Genomic DNA, 16,869 nt, shown 5'->3' on the forward strand with positions numbered 1-16,869 from the left:
TTATATTCAGGGATCATATCCAGATTTGCCTACGGAGCTGGTGATGATGAAGAGAAAACTCTGGTGGCAGCTTTGTACAACTGAGATTTTTCAGAAGTACCTTTTTGCCACGTGGTATAGGAATAAGTCACAGGCAGTTACAACTCTGGACTGAAAAATGTACTGAGGTGTTGGTCCAACACATAGAACAGTTATTTCAAAACGTGCAATCTTTAACAATATTGAATAGTAAGAACACTTCTAATAGTTCTGTTATAGACATCATGTGTTTTCTCAGATAGGCATGCATGTTATGGCAAGAATACATTTATAGAAGGAAAAGAAATCTCAATAGTCAGGAATCCTCAAATACTCACAAACTTACTGCTGGGCTAATAGTAAGCAAAGGAACCATTAACAGCAGCACTGTACCATCATGTTAATATATCACTTGGTTTCTGACGGTCCTTGGGGACCTCACCTGTTTCTCCCAGTACAAAGTACATAATCAGTATAGGTTTTCCAATCTTGCACGCCACACTGAGTTCCCAAGAGCCTTCTTTTAAGTACTCCATCCATCTTTCACCTGCCATGTAAGTGTTGCGGTTTATTTATACATCATTCATTGTTTTGTTAGAGCTAGTCTGTCAGCTCAGAGTACTTACCCCTTCCCAGGCCTGCAAAACTTGCTCATCCACAGAGGAATGCCACTTAACATTGGCACCTGCTTAGTGTTGTAAAGTACATCCAGATGGGAGTATCTCCCTGCAGACCCTTAGCCTGCTGCAGGCAGAGATTCACTACATCCCTCCTCATAAGCGGTTTATTCCTGCATACTCTTGCACTGACCTTTGTAGCCCTTTAGAAAGGGAACTGTGACTGTGGTGTGAACTACAGCATTTTGACTGAGGTCAAAGGAGCGCTGCGGAGAAACACAGGCAGGCTACACTGGTAAACAGTATTGATGCTGTTCAGTTTGAGTGTTGGGTTCTTCTTCCTCAGTGATTTATGTCCTGGGAAGTCAAAGGAACTTTCATCAACAGAAACTCTGGCACATGAGTTCTTTCATGATTTATACTCTGCCCCATTAATACCGGCCTTTGTAACAAAAGCATTTAACAAACAGAACTCCTAACCGTGCATACACCAAGGAGTTGGGATTCAAGAGTGCTACTTGCAAGAGGTGTATGGAGAAGCACACCGAGGTGGAAAATAAGCTCCCACTATGTATCAGTATCTTCCGCTCCTTTCTAGCAGTTCAGTACTTAACTATTTTTCATCCACTTTTCCATCATTAACATTTCATTTCATCAGTTTTATTACCCAACCATAAAATTTCTCTCCAAGATGCAGTAAGGCAAGAAGAAATCCAAAGCCAGGCAGGTATTTCAGAGCTATGAGTGTGTACATGAAATAGGTAATTTCTTTCAGAAACTATCCTCGTTGAAAAAAAAATTTAAAAAATTTGAAAAGACGATGTTTCACAGTTACTTAGTCAATAGCATGCATTAGACGCTTTGTGAGAATTTAATGAAAAAAGCAATTAGTATTTGAATACTGTATATGTAACTGTGAGCAAAAACCAAAACATGTTTTTAAATACAATGCTTCCTATGAACTTTGCAGTGCTTCCAGATTTCTTTTGTTTTGAAGTTAATGATCTTATGCCATTGACCTGAACAATGAAAATACAGGACCTAAATTTATAAAACAACAGAAATATCGCAGTTTTGAGTGCTAATGTACAGATTTAACAACAGCCTGCAGTAATGTCACTGGCTATTAAACTAAACATTTTATTGATGTTCCCATAATGGAATGTCATTCGGCTGGAAAATACACATCAGCTACTTAATGGGCACCAATCTTAGGAAAGCACTGTTCATTTCCTTAAGCCACAGAAATGTTAGAAAGTTAGTAAGTTCCAGATATACCCCTAAAAACATAGAGAACCTAATAAAGCATTAAATTTGCATTTCTGCACTGATCTTCCACATTATGATCCCATTTGTGGTCAGACCTAGCATATAAGAAGCCTGAACTTCGTTTTGCCCTGTCAGGTTCCCAGCAAAAATACTTCGGAAAGCAGGTACCAGGGCTAAGCCTCAATAAACTGAATGATCAGCGACTCCATGGGGAATTATCATGAACGTTATCCCTGAAAACTTATATTCAGGAAGCTACATGCTGAATATAAGCCCTATCAGTCCCTTATGACATGCTCTCTTCATCTCTCTTGCCAGCACAATCATTACCAGAAATCTGGAGAGTTTACAGTGTCTATACAGAAATAAAAGCTCTCACATGCTCTCCAGAAAAACAGCTTCATACCTTTTACAGACCAGTTGATTAGAGCACATAGCTGGTGAAACACATTGTTACAGAAGCTATGGGGGGCGGGAAAAGGAAAATACTAAAGACTGTTTTTTCCGCTTAAAATTTTACACCAGTTCGCATGAACAAAGGCATGAAATAGTTCACCTGGGCAAATTCCTATCTTCAAATTTTCTGAACTATTCTGAAAGTTATATCCAACTTTAACTGCTCAACCTCCTGTTGAGGGTTTCTTCTACCGCAGCAGCCGTACCTGTTATGCAATATTACAGAAGTTAATACTAGGATTTCATAGCATTAAAAGCAGAACTGACAGTAATCTCTCGTGACGGAAGAGCATCTTTTCCAAAAATTTAAATCTAAGCAGATGTTCAGTGTAATTAGAAATGCAATTTGTACATGTCTACATACTGAAGCATGTCAGGGCCTTCACAATACCATCAGTTTGCAACACTTCACTCTATCTGAGTTTATTTGAAGCACGTTGCACAGTAATTAACATTTGCCAGAAGAAATCTCTTGTGTCAAGCCATAAACACTACTCTGAATATTCCCTTTGTATAAGACCTTTCATTCTAACTAGTGCTATTTAAGCAGACAATTAGAATGAAGGGCAACCAAACTATAGAAAATGTACAGAGGTGACCCTGCAATTCCTTAGTATTCCATGCAGGCCACAAGAAGTTTGTGTGCATAATCCCACTTGAGTATCAAAGCAAGTGTCTGCTATACAACTGGATAAAAAAAGGTCATTAGAGAATGCTGTAGCAATAAAATTGAATGTGATTGGGCTGGTGAATGAAACCAGCCCACTACTATCATCATGTGACTATACTCTGAAATTATTTTCATTTATCCAAATGATCGCCTGCTTTTCAAGACATCAGTTGGGACATTTCAACACTAAAAAATACTTGGTATTTTACACTGGAAGAAAGAGTACTGTAATGTTTGATATGTTAAGCTAGTTAGAAAACAATATTGTACAACAATGCAGGTGTTACATAACTGTAAATCATATCTTAAAAGTGCACATCACAGGATACTTTTTAAAGAGAAAGCATCATTTCCCCTTGTATCTTATAAATATATATATACCTTACATACAGTGGAGTGCATAAAACTAGACTTTCCTTGTGTTATAATTAATTGTTCCATATACCTCTTTGTTCAGGTTTTTAACTTGCCTAAATGTTTTTTCCCCACTAGTCTCCTTAACTGAGGTGAACAAAATGCAGAGCTTGAAGGAGATATTCAAAAGGCAGGTGGTAAAAGGCCTTTTGTTCTTTAACAGATGCACATGAACGTCGAGATAAAATCAGAACGGAAGTAGGCTTTCAGTCCAAAACCTAGAAGAGCCTGAGTAACTTTTAGAAGTGTTTCTTTAATATTATGCCTTCCAATCTTGCATTATATGGGTTTTGAGACAACCAGAAAACAAAGTACTGAACAAAAAATGTGGATCAGAGGTCAAAAAAATTAACTTACAATAAAGAGAAGACCAAAAGAGGTGACTACTTTTTTCTATGTTAAATAAGAGTCTTACGATAGAATAAGAATAGAATAGTTCAATTGGAAGGGACCTACAATGATCATCTAGTCCAACTGCCTCACCAATTCAGGGCTGACCAAAAGTTAGGGTATTAAAGGCCCTTTAGGGCTCTTGGACCTTAAGGTCCAAATGCCCCTTAAGCACTGGCAGGCAACCCCTCTCCAGGAAACATGTTCCAGGGTTTGACCACCCTCTCAGTAAAGAAATGTTTCCTCATGTCAAGTCCAAACCTCCCATGATGGCTTTGAGCCATTCCCATGCATCCTGGCACTGGATCCCGGGGAGAAGAGACCAGCACCTCTCTCTCCCCTTCCCCTCCTCAGGAGGCTGCAGAGAGCAGTGAGGTCACCCCTCAGCCTCCTTCCCTCCAATCTACACAAACCCTGAGTCCTCAGACACTCCTCAGAAGACATGCCTTCCAGTCCCTTCACCAGCTTTGGTGCCCTCCTCAGATGTGTTGAAGTACCTTAACATGCTTCTTAAGTTGTGGGACCCAGAACCGCACGCTATACTCAAGGTGAGGCTGCACCAACACTAAATACAGCAGGGTAATCACCTCTTTTCAACAGCTGGTTACACTGTGTTTGATGCACCCCAGGATGTGGTTTGCCCTCTTGGCTGCCAGGGCACACTGTTGACTCTTGTTGAGCCTCCTGTCAACCAGCACCTCCAGACATCTTTCTGCAGGGCTACCCTCCAATTGCTCCTCTCCCAATTTAGACTTGTGTCCAGAGTTACTCCATCCCGAGTGCATTTGTTCTTGTTCAATTTCATGTCATTGATGATTGCCCAATGCATTGATGACTGCCCAATGTATATAGATTCCTCTGCAAGGCCTCTTGCCCCTCAAGAGAGTCAACAGCACCTCCCAGTTTAGTATCATCAGCAAACTTACTAACCATGCATTCAATTCTGACATCCAGATCATTGATAAAAGGATTGAACAGAACTGTCCCAAGAAATGAGCCCTGAGGAACACTGCTGGTGACTGGTCACCAGCCTGATGTAGCCCCATTTGCAGCAACCTTTTGAGCCCTGTTGTTCAGCCAATTCTTCACCCAGCACACTGTGTACCTGCTCACCCCACAGTTGGACAACTTGTCCAGAAGGATGCTGGAACAGTACCAAAAGCTTTACTAAAGGCCAGAAAAGCTACATACACCAGCTTCCCTTCATCCACTAGGTGGGTGACCCTATTGCAGAAGGATACTAAATTAGTTAGTTAAACAGGGCTTTCCCTTTGTGAATCCATGTTGACTCTGTCTGATGATTGCATTGTATTTTAAATGCCTTCAATAGCACCCAGCATGATCTTCTCCATAATTTTTCCAGGAACTGAGGTTAGACGAACAGGTCTGTAGTTTCCTGAGTTTTCCCTCATCCCCTTCTTGTAAAGTGGGATAACATTGGTTAGCGTTCAGTCAGCAGGGGTCTCCCCCGACTCCCAAGACTTTTGGTACAATATTGAAAGGGGTCCTGCTGTAATATCTGCTAGCTCCTTCAGTACTCGGGATGAATCCCGTCAGGCCCCATGGACTTATTCAGCTGATACAACTGGTCCATTAGAATTTCAGCATCAGTCTCCACAAATAGAAGATCATCGTTCACACCGTCATGGTCCTTCAGCTCAGAGGATCAGGCAGCCCAAGGTAGCCTCATGGATGTGAGCTCTGATACAGAGAGGGGACAGCACCAACCACCTCTCCAGGAAACACATTCCAGGGTTCGACCACCCTCTCAGTAAAGAAATGTTTCCTCATGTCAAGTCTGAGCCTCCCCTGACAGACACAGCTTTGAGCCATTTCCACGTCTCCTGGCACTGGATCCCGGGGAGAAGAGATCAGCACCTCTCCACTCCTCCTGAGGAAGCTGTAGAGAGCAATGAGGTTGCACCTCAGTCTCCTTCTCTCCAAACCAGACAAACCCAGAGTCCTCAGCTGGTCCTCAGAGGACCTGCCTTCCATCCCCTTCACCAGCCCTGTTGTCTTCTCTGGATGCATTCAAGTCATGGAAAAAATTACCATTTAAATATTTAAGCAGTAGCAACAGCAATTGGAGATGGGGACCAACAAGTTAGGGTGATGCACTGGTACGTAAAAACATGAGAATTAAATAGGAAAAACATAAACATAAGCAACATTTTAACTTCGTGCTGCTAAGATGTACCTATGCTTTTAGATGGACAGAAATTTTAAAACTAAATTAAGTAAAAACATTAGAAAACCCACTACATAGAACAACTCTGGCTTTTCAGAAGACAGAAGGATTTTTCAGTGATGTGATCCAACTCTAGTATCTAGGTTCTGTGATTACGTAAAAGCCCAATATCTTTGTATTTCCCATGAGGATCAGGTCATGTCAGAGACCTACTGGAAATCCATTCCCGTAAAAATTCTAGCTTAATTTCCACATAAATAGATATAAATTGGCTTCAGTTCGACAGCTTTTCCTTTTTCTTCAGAACTGAATTTGTATACCTGCAAGCGTTTTCTCACTCATCCAACATCATTATTTAGTTAAGATAAATAACAAAAAAATATGATTCCAACATCTCCCCACCCTTTACTTCAATCTTATATTTGAAGCATTCTTTTGGAAGAACCAGAAAGTTCTGTCTTTGTGTTCATGTATTCTTTAGTCTCCTGAAGACGCTACAGCTGCCAGCATTCAACTGAAAGTTGCTTTTTGAAAGATAACTACTGTTCCCTGCATTCAACCCATCCTCCAATTACAGGAAACCAGAAATGAATGAAACAAGGTTGCCACATAAAATTAATTCACAGTTACTACTGATAGGAACTGCAATGGAATATGTAACCTGGTGAATTAGTGAAGACAGTCAAAGAACGGATTTCTCACTGAAAAATGAACTGACGTTGTGGGATTTCTTGCTCTGCCATGCATGTATGGAATGATTTGGGAGATTAACCTTTTGACCCACATTCACCTCAACTACCATTAGACACTTGACTGAGGATCGCAAGATGGTAATCTAATTGCCTCGTTATAAGCAACAGAGAGAAGACACTTCAGAGGGTGATTATCGTTCGGATATTTGACTATGATTGTTATTACTGTGATTATGATATTACTCCATTAACCATGGAGTAATCTTAGAATAAGAATGTAGCTACCTCAAAAATCTCACTTACATGCTTAGTTTTAACTGAGATGTATTCAGGATGGCGTACATCAGTTCCTCATCTGCAAAATGTGAGAAATAACATTTCCACAATTTTTCAGAAGAATAAAAGGCACACGGAACACTGAAAGATACAGAAGGGATGTGGTATTGGGCTAATTTCAGTCTGAGGACATAAGTCATCTACCTTCTGATTTGCAGCAGCAGAGGTGAGACAGACTGCCAAAATGAATTTGCACTATATAATAAAATCCGCAGTACTGCTGAAATTCACTGTCACTGCTCCCATATATCCATTGACACAGATGCTCCTTATCAGTTCCTTTCTCTTTGCGCATAACAAAATATTCAAAGGTTTAGAGTCAATACTCGGTGGGTTGAAGGAAAAACCAGTAATGCGTTCAGAAAATGTGACCTGAATAAGTGGTAAGTGTGTAAGGTACAAAAGGACAGATCAGATGTGTATATAATCCAGTTTTCCCTTTCAGCACTGACAAACGCTCCACCTTTAGTCAAGCCTCTTTGCTTACAGGCAGTTGTCAGTTAGGGCCTGCCTGCATTCTCCCTTAATCCATCAACGCATACTTGAAGACAGAAGAGATACTCCATTCTCCAGAACAAACCTGGAGTTTTTTCAAGTGGGGCTCATGGAGATAGCTTACTTATTTGTCTTGCATAAACACATCACTCATGAAGACAACATCAAAGACAGCAGAGCTGTCCTAAGCCTGATGCTTGCTTTTTTGTTATTATTATTGCTCAGCCATTCAAGGCAATGAAGTCTTTGCGGGACTTTGTGAAGGCAAACTATGCTAAGCTGGGACAATTTTCAAATTTAAGGAACATGGCACCCCAAAAAAAAAAAAAAAAAAAAAAATCTTAAAAGTTCTACTTACATAACTGATACCCAGATGTAGCTACAAAATATTTAGCTTATATTTACCTTGTGTTTGATTACTAAATTGTAGGTTTGATTGCAATTTATTATGGGAGAAATGCAAATGAGCTAGAAATCCAATCTGCTCTCTCTGAGGTAGCTCCACAACGTGAACCAACGCATGGTAACTGTACATTTGCTTCAAAAGCTCTAAAATGCTAAAGGAAATGCACCCGCCGTTGCTTAAAGGTTTGCTGTAATTAAGTAGGAATAATTTTACAAGAAGAAGGACGTAACTGGGGACCTGGACAAGGTGCTGTGTAATGTAACCTGGGGTTGGATGTTGATTAGCTAGCAAGACAACAGATCCTGCTTCCATTGACGCAAACAGGAGTCAGAGCAAAACCCAAAACGTGCTGGGCTACTGTTGTTCAGTCAGGTTTTGCGTTTTAGCCTGTTAATGATGAATCCCAGACAGACATTCATAGTTGTCTCCTGGAAAACTCAAGTAGTAAATACATTTTGTTCATTATCATGTATCTATTTAGGTATAAGTTCTAAGCGACAAGTGAAAGGCATCCTTCAGGCATGTAGGCATGTTTTTCTTTCTACTGCTAGGCTAGTGATGTTAGACTAATGGGCTTCTGTCATTGAAGCTAGCTGCCTGCATCTTTCCCCTGAATTACTCGTACTTTTCTGTTTGCAAAAGCTGTCAGAGTTTGAAACTGGTATTAAGTCCAGAAACAATTGGTCTTTCAAATTCCAATTAAAATAACATGCCTGAACAGATTTTAGTACTTTAAAACCAGCTATTTCACCTTAGAAAATATGTGTAATCACAGAATCATTTGAGACTGCAAATAGAGAGAACACAGAAACCCTTCAAGAACCTCATCATAGTCCAGTTCTTGTTCTCATAGCAAATTTCTAAGAGGAATCGATTTAAAGGCTAAAAAGGCTCTTTCTTCTTTTCATACATCAGAAATGGTACAGTTTTATTTTTCATATTCACCAAATAGTATTGCTTTTGATGGATTATGATCCAGTAAAATGTTATTGCTATATTTTGAAATTAATGTTTATATAGTAAAACACTACACACAATAGTTCATCATCCTCATATTACTGTGCAGTACTGAGATGTCTTCAGAAGTGTATTTTGCTTCTTTTGCTAATTAATGCCAAGATTTTTAAACGAATTTGAGAACAACATGAAAACCATATGTTAAAATTTGACAGTTGTGATCAAATGACAATAGAGATCTGTTAGTTCTCCCTTTAACTTTGTAAATATGTGTTTAAAATGCTTCCCAAAATCATCACAAGGATTAACAAAACACTAACACATGCAAAGACAGAAGTCTAGAAAACAAAAATTAAAATTACTATTAATAGTGTTATCAAGGAAGAAAAAGAATACAAAGGACTAAAGCTATGTTTCAAAAATTCAATAGCACAATTCACATTTATAAATTAAAAAAACGAGTTCCAATCAAAAATGTAAACTAAATTCTCTATCCTTATTAGCTTTAACTTTCATTTATTGTGACACTGAATGGAAGTTTCAGAATTTGATGTTCTATTTTTAAGATTTCTCTTAATCTTTGAATATGGCTAGAGAAACCCTAAATGCTTCACAATCCTATCTTCTGCTTCTTTGCTCTGACATCTCAGAGTATGAATTCTTTTTAGTTTTACCTGATGATGATGCAAGAGTCTTCCTCCTAACTGCCACTACAGATCTGACAGCAGACAGAGCATTAGGGGCATAGTCCTCACGGCATGAAGGACACAGCTAAACTTTTTAGTGGAGCCACAATCTCATTTTAAACTGTGGTCATAATGAAAGACAAACGTGAGAGTTGCTTTCTCATCAGGATGTGTTGGCAATCTGAGTGGAAAAGCTCAATTCCATCATGTTTAAATATTCTTGCGGATTAATGGGTTCTAGCATACATAAAGTTGTTTCTGGACTGCTCTTAAAAATTTCTTGAGACTTTTATACACTTAATCGTTTTTACTCGTATGCAGAGTTTCAGATACGTAGTTTTATGTACAATGTATTTTAAAGTTGCGTTTAAGTCTTGAAAAGGGATTAGTAGAGCCATCATTCTGAGAAAAATGGTAGCTGTTCCCTCAGCAATCTGAGGAGTCAACAAAACGTCTGTGTCGTTCTGCAGCACTGAAATTAGTAGGTCGACTGCCAGTGGTGGCACTCTCTGAGGGACAGAACAAGGACCTAGAGGAAGGGCAGACGTCCCCATGACTCCTGCTTGCTAATGCCTGCCGGTAGTCAGTTTTATGTGTTGGCACGCTAAGGTAATGAAGAAAGTCTACGGTTGTTCCAGAAATGTTTCCTCCTAGAGAAGAAGTCTCCAATGACATAAATCAGAAAAAAAAAAAAAAACCACTGAAATTACTTGCACAATATGAAATGAATAAAATATTTCTAAAAATGGTGGCACTCAAGTATTCTGTAAGAAAAAGCACAAAACCAAGACTTCTCTTCTTGCCCTAGACCAATTTAGCCGAGTACTTATTAAATCACACTGCTTTGCCTATAGTTGCTTCTCTACTCAAGCTAATTTCACTACGGAGAAAGAAAATCCTAATGCAATTTTTGAAGCTCCGTGAATAGAGAATGTACATAAATGATTTTTAACACTTTCCATTGCCATACACCCATGTCATTTTGCCTGTAATTCAGCTTGTTTAGGAAGGACAGTACTTGTGCTAATGTGGCCTAATTAATAACAGCCAGAATTAACGCTGCTATTTTAATTCTATGAATTCTTGCAAGGTTCTTTATAGCACAGAGGAGAGGTTTGAATGGGGGAACTAGGAAAGGAGTAAAAAATGAAGCAGGCACATGGTTTTCATTTGGGGGGAGGGAGTCTGTTATGAAATTTACTTGACTGCTGCAGGCAATACTGGAGGATTAAATGGAAACTGGCTGAACCTTAGCTTCGAGTTTATAAAGAGCATTCACTCTATAAAGTTTCCTTATAGCACCTTTTTACATAATGAGCTTTAACTAAATTCTGTCAGCACGGAAAGTGGTTCATATGGTTTAAGATGTGTCTTACTTCAGGAATTCAGAAGCTTTTCCTTTCAAAAGCAGAGAAGCAGCGTTAAAGGAGGGCTTGAGTCTTGAAGCGGTGGAAGATGTTGTACCTTTCCCGTGTCTCATGCTTTCAACTACAAACTTGAACAAATCTGCGTCAGGATGTTGATTTTGTCAGCTGCAATGATCTTTTACCTGATTGTTCATATGCTATTGTACATAACCCTCAGTCCCTTCCAAAAGTGTGAATTTTCCTGGTAGTTTTATAACTAGTAAGAAAAGTAGGAAGGAAGGAAGGACAAACATATAGCCTGATGTCATTTATATTTAATTTTCAATTTGTTTTCTTTATTTCTGTTCTGGGTTCAGAACAATTTTATCTATAGTGGTCCTTCTTGAAATCTACTTGATTCATCAAAATGGCTGCCTCTCCTTTTCTTTCCTCTTTTTCGACCTTCAAGAATTTCCAGCAGGCTCAATCCTGCATAAGTACCACTGGATGTCATGAGGAAAAGAACACAAGAACATCCAGCATCAAGATTTATGGTGTCATACCCCTCAACCTTTTTTGTTGTTGTTGTTTTGAGCTAAATTCAAATCCTAATTACTTCAAACAACAATACGTGATATTTTATACAGTTGCGCTTAGAGAAATACTGGAGTATGTTCTTTCAGGCATTGTGCAGCTACAAAACCTCTGTTGCCATTCTAAGTAGACACAAAAGCTCAAGAGACTTAATCGCTCCAACGCTTCTAATAACGCAAGCAACTTTAGCCGTGCACGATGTTCCTGGGAACTCGTAGTAGTTATGCCATCCACACGTGCAATTGGAACTAAGCTTGTATTTTCAGAGCACAGGTTTTAAAATCAGTAGAGTTAAATTCTGGTTTTTCTAACCAGGAATTGTGGAGATTTTGAAGTCTTCTAGAAGTAGTGTTTTTAACAATGTTATCCTTCTGCAAACAGTTCCTTTTTCAAATCATAGTTCAAGCCAAAAGAATAAAACGAATAAATTCTGGGGTTAAGTGAAGTGTTCGTTTCAATTGGAAACCAAGTACTGATATTCATGTTCCGACAAAGTGTAAATGAACTTTGTCTCAAAATGTTACTTTGAGGCAAAAGATCAAAAAACTTGTCAACTGTCGCATTCTAAATGGCTGCAAAGAAATACTATGCTTAGTTTTTCAGATTAATCTATTCAAAGATTTACCAAACAGTTCAGGTTGAAAAATACCATCATCTGACAAATCTACTATGCATTTGAACTTTTCAAAGGACTCTCCTTGTAAGTGCTACTCAAATGAAAACACTGAAATACTTTATAAAGATTAGGTACTTAATGTCATTTGATTAACAAATCTATGAACATCTTTTGAAAAGACTATAAAAAGGTAGAATATAGACAAATGTATAATGCTAAATTTGATTCATATTTAATCAATACAGAAGTCGGAATGCAAAAGAAATTAAAAATCTGCTTGGACAAAGGGGTTGCAACAACACAAACAGGTGATAGTGAAAACGGAATCAGGCAAAGAACGTTATAATGACACACATATTCTTCTTTTGTTTGTTTGTAATTTTGTAGCCAGAATTACTTCCTTGAACTCCATCACACAATTAACAAAGCTTCTGGCATACTAACTCAGCAAAGGGGGAAAGAATCAATTTTACAAGTGTAATATAAAATGTGATATTTATACTGTTTTCCGGTAGTAATCAGCACTGTCTGATGTGCAAGTAATTTGTTGAATGCCAAAGACACTCATGTCTGGCTAACAGTTGTTGGCTGATTTTGCTGAAAGCTGTGTGTCAGAACAGGAATCTGTTTGCGGTAAAACGGTTCGTGCAGGAAGGTAGGCAGCCTGCTTCCACATACTGCACTAATGATGCCTCTTCACAGCAACCACATTTTCCATTTTAGACCCCTGCTCTAAGAAGTTCTAAAATCTCTGCTGAGGGAACATAGGGGGAAGACGGTATATCCCTTCCTCAAAGTCTCAGTTCCCAAATTCATAAATTAACCAAAATGAAAACAAGATGAAAATCAGTCTCTCAATTAAATGAAATATTTGTTTATTTTAAGCAAACTAATAATTGTACTTTGTCTTTCTTGCCCAAAGATCTCAATATTCTTTGCATTAGATAAACACACCTCAGATAACGTAAGCATTACCCTTTCCAAATATTTCACTGGGTTATGAGGAGACAGTGAAATGAAGGGATATGAACGAGAAGAATGAGCTGCCACGTGTGCTGCTTTACAGAAACCCTGGGAAAGAGCAATGGCACTAGCTGAATCACAGCTGCCTCCCGGCAGCCCTTTAACCGAGGTGGTGGGTCAAAATGCAGAGTGGAAAAACAGCAAAGATGAGCCCGACCTCTTCCCAGCTCAACTCCACCTACTGAATTTGAAAGAAGGGAAGCACCAGTCACAAACCCACTAAATCCCCTTCTATTCCCCTTTCCTCTGATGCCCAACCTAGAACAGTGATGAAGGGAACACTAATAACATCATCCTGGTAGGGGAGCTGCTTTATACCCTGCAAGAATGCCCCTGGAGTGTATTGCAATCCAGCCCTCAACTCCACCCCAGAGGCCACACACGAACTGTATGGCACAAGCTGGGAACGACCCCAGGTTTCCTGGTACAGAGACCTAACTCTTGATCGTAAGACTATCCTTTTTTTCTTCCTTAATCCTTTATTTTATTTTCAGTAACGTGGCAGATTCTTATCTATTTCATAGCCCCATTAGCGCTGCATGCCAGTCCCTTGCCCCTCTGCAGCAGACCACCCTGCAGTCCTGAAAACCACTTCAGATGGCACTTTTTCAAGCCACGCTAATCAAAATTAAATATCTCTCAATTAATTATCCCTCTACAACCTGCATTCCAATCCCACTCCATAATTGACAATTACTTGCCCATTCTTCCTCACAAAGCCTGGGGTAAATTGGATAATTTTAGCATTTGTTTTATTTTGACTGTTCCTAAATTTAACGTGGGAAACTCTTTGCACCCACTCCTCCTTCCTGTTTTGGTAAAACAAGTTAGTTAGAACCCATGTCTTCACAATTAAATTTTCAACAACACGTCGGGAAGGTCACTGCCTCAGCTGTTTATTGATCTCATTATTACAAAAAGCATGCGGTTATGGCTATGTTTGGCCCTTCATCATACTTTTTCTCATTATTTTAAAATGTACTAAACATATTCAAAATATCATATTTAATCTTAAAATTATATATCAAGGCATCCTCTCCAAATTCTTCCAGACCAACATGTTGCAAAGTATTACCCAGTTCATATTAAACACACATGAGAACATTTGCACTTATGATTAGGAATCTGCTCTTGACCTTCTAAACCTGTATTGTTCCCCGATGAACACTCTGGCTCTAATTCCCCATAAGGCCATGACCTGCTGTGTATCCAAGGTCAATTAAAATGAAGTCCTTAAAGCTTTTTCATATGAATTCTAACATGTTTTCTAAGAATTATAGGCTCAAATTTAACCCTCTGCTGTATAAGATTTTTTCCAATATGCGTTTCTGGTTATTCCAGGCAGCTGAATGTGCTGCATTTTCTATCATTCATTCCCTGCACAAAACAGCCCTTCTGGCTTATCACCTTCCCCTTCATCACTCTCTCCTGGAATCACAAGAATGAGAAGCGTTAGAAATCTGTTCAGCCATCAAGGCCATTCGCTTACTTAGGCCCGTCTGTTTCTTTGCAGAGCTGTTCATGCTGAATTTTTCCCAGTTTCATTTCAGTCTCCTATGGTTTCATTCACAGGGTAACGGGTGATATTCAACAGCTCTTCTCTTGGTATTCAATCTACTTTTTCCCTTTTGAAATCTACTGTCACAACCCACGACTTGACCATCTCCCATCTCACTAACACTTTTTCTGCTCAATGGGTTTTGCTTCTCCTAGTAATGCCCCACGTCATACAACCCAAGATGTCAAATAATGCAGAAGAAAGTAAGACAAAGAAAAGACAAATAAGGCAAATTATGGAAAAAAAAAAAAAAAAAGACAAATAAGGCACTAGGGAGCCTCTAGATGGGTGACTTCAGATGATATCAAGGGAGGGGAAAAAAAAAACCCACAACCAGAATTCAGACCAGAATCAGCAAACACAGCCAAGGAGGGACTGCCAGAACTGACGTAAACGCCCCAGCTGGGAAAGGCACAGGTGATTAGAAAGGAAAATAGTCAGAGGACTGTGGGAATGGGCTGGGAGTCTTGAAGAGAGGCAGCTGGAGCTGAGAGCTGCAGAAAGAGGATATGTAAGGTACAGCTAGCAGAGAGCAGTGACGAGATGATAGCTTGGATGATTCCTGTCAAATAGCAGGACAGTGGCATAATAAAAACATCTCCACTGAGCACACAGGTGGAACAGTCACCCAGGTGAAGCTCAATTAGAAATGCTATTGACCCCATTTGACAAACTAGGGGACTGGAACAAAAGAGATTTCTATTATCCTAGTGAGACTCAAAGGCAGAAACACTGCCTCAGATTATAACATGCTCTTAGAATAACAACGAAGAATATGGAACGGTAATTATTACAGACAGCAGGATTTGGAAAGGGAGGCAATATCTTTTATTAGCTCAACTGACATAGCTAGAAAAAAGAGACAAGCACACAAGGCCTTTTTTTGGATTTTAATTATTAGATCTTTTAATTGGTTTAGGAATATTTTAGTGCAACGTTCTTTCCAGTGTTACATCTATTATTTAAAAGAAAGTTCCTAGCTTGATAAAAGTGGTATTTGGCTCATCCTCTTTGTAGATTTTGGTTCACATTGTGGCATCACCGAAGCTGACCAGAAAGTGCCAAAGATTTCAATGAGGTTAAAACTTAACCCACTGGCCTGACATATTTTTAAACTAAGTTTTCTATTTGTACATGGATTTTTCAGCTCACTCTGAGATTTTCAAAAAACATCTTTTGAGTTAAGCTTATCCTGTGCTAATCATCCAGAAAAGCAGCCAGAGTAGCTTTTCACAAAGTGAAATCAAGAGAATAAAGGAGATAAGCAGGAACACTATATATTTATCAGTGGTTTCAATACTGTATCTTACTTGTAGTGCGTTTAAGTACCAGGGATTTAATAAGCTAGTACTTTAATAAGCCAGTACCTTAAGTACTAGGATTTATGACCTTTTTTAAGCTGTAAATTCATAACATGGGAGTAAGTAGAATCTTACTGTGCTATCACACTGCAAGTTTGTTACAAGTCAGGCTGGCAATAACACTCCTGATGTACAGGAATGTCAGTACATACTCAGCTGGCATGCAGGTGTTCGGGTAATAAAACAGAAATAGAAATTTGACAGTTAGTTAGAAAGTTACCAGATGTTTCTAAGCAATAATTAGGAGAAGAAAGGAGAAAGGTGCACTGATATAGGTAAAAAGAAACACCTATCATCTTTGCTTGCCTGGTATTTTGCATGGTAAGAAGAATTCCTTTTTACAATTAAAAAACAAACAAGACGCTATATTTGCAGCATATTGTATACAATTTTAGGGAAAAGAAGATAGGAGACCCTTATAAAACATATACAAAATAACCGTAGAATTGCAGGGCTATATAAGGCCACTAATTTTAAAGATGGGCAATTGAGATGGAGGGAAGTTAATGGTTCGGTTTGAAACGTGCCAAGTAACGAAGACTTCAGTTGCTTTAGATATTCAGCCATGGTAACCCACAAGACCAGTAGTGATTAATGCAAGTTTTCTTGGTACATCGGGAATAAAGTTTAATAAAACCCGGGGCGGAAATCTGAGCTAACTTACACTCGCACAGCACTGGAATAACCCACCTGACATTATCTCTGAACTTACCCGGCACTAGCAAAAACCCGCAGCTCCACGTTCCTAAGTCCCAAATCTGCTCCAAGTACAATTTG

The 16,869-nt window shown here is 39.0% G+C and overlaps 1 protein-coding gene across 4 annotated transcripts in view; it reads right to left on the reverse strand.

Annotated features, from left to right (window-relative positions):
- The window catches only part of SUGCT (succinyl-CoA:glutarate-CoA transferase), a 333,441-nt gene that overhangs the window by 63,388 nt on the left and 253,184 nt on the right, over nucleotides 1–16,869 (reverse strand). The window contains exon 13 of one of the 4 annotated variants that reach the window (XM_054190373.1): nucleotides 809–992. The exons of the other annotated variants lie outside the window; for them this stretch is intronic. Within the exon in view, the coding sequence (XP_054046348.1) occupies nucleotides 978–992 (15 nt within the window). The 3' untranslated portion in view covers nucleotides 809–977. Of the gene's footprint in view, nucleotides 1–808; nucleotides 993–16,869 lie in introns of those variants that run through there. 4 annotated transcript variants of the gene reach the window in all.

This window comes from Rissa tridactyla, chromosome 2 (assembly GCF_028500815.1).
Source record: "Rissa tridactyla isolate bRisTri1 chromosome 2, bRisTri1.patW.cur.20221130, whole genome shotgun sequence".
Lineage (NCBI taxonomy): Eukaryota > Metazoa > Chordata > Aves > Charadriiformes > Laridae > Rissa > Rissa tridactyla.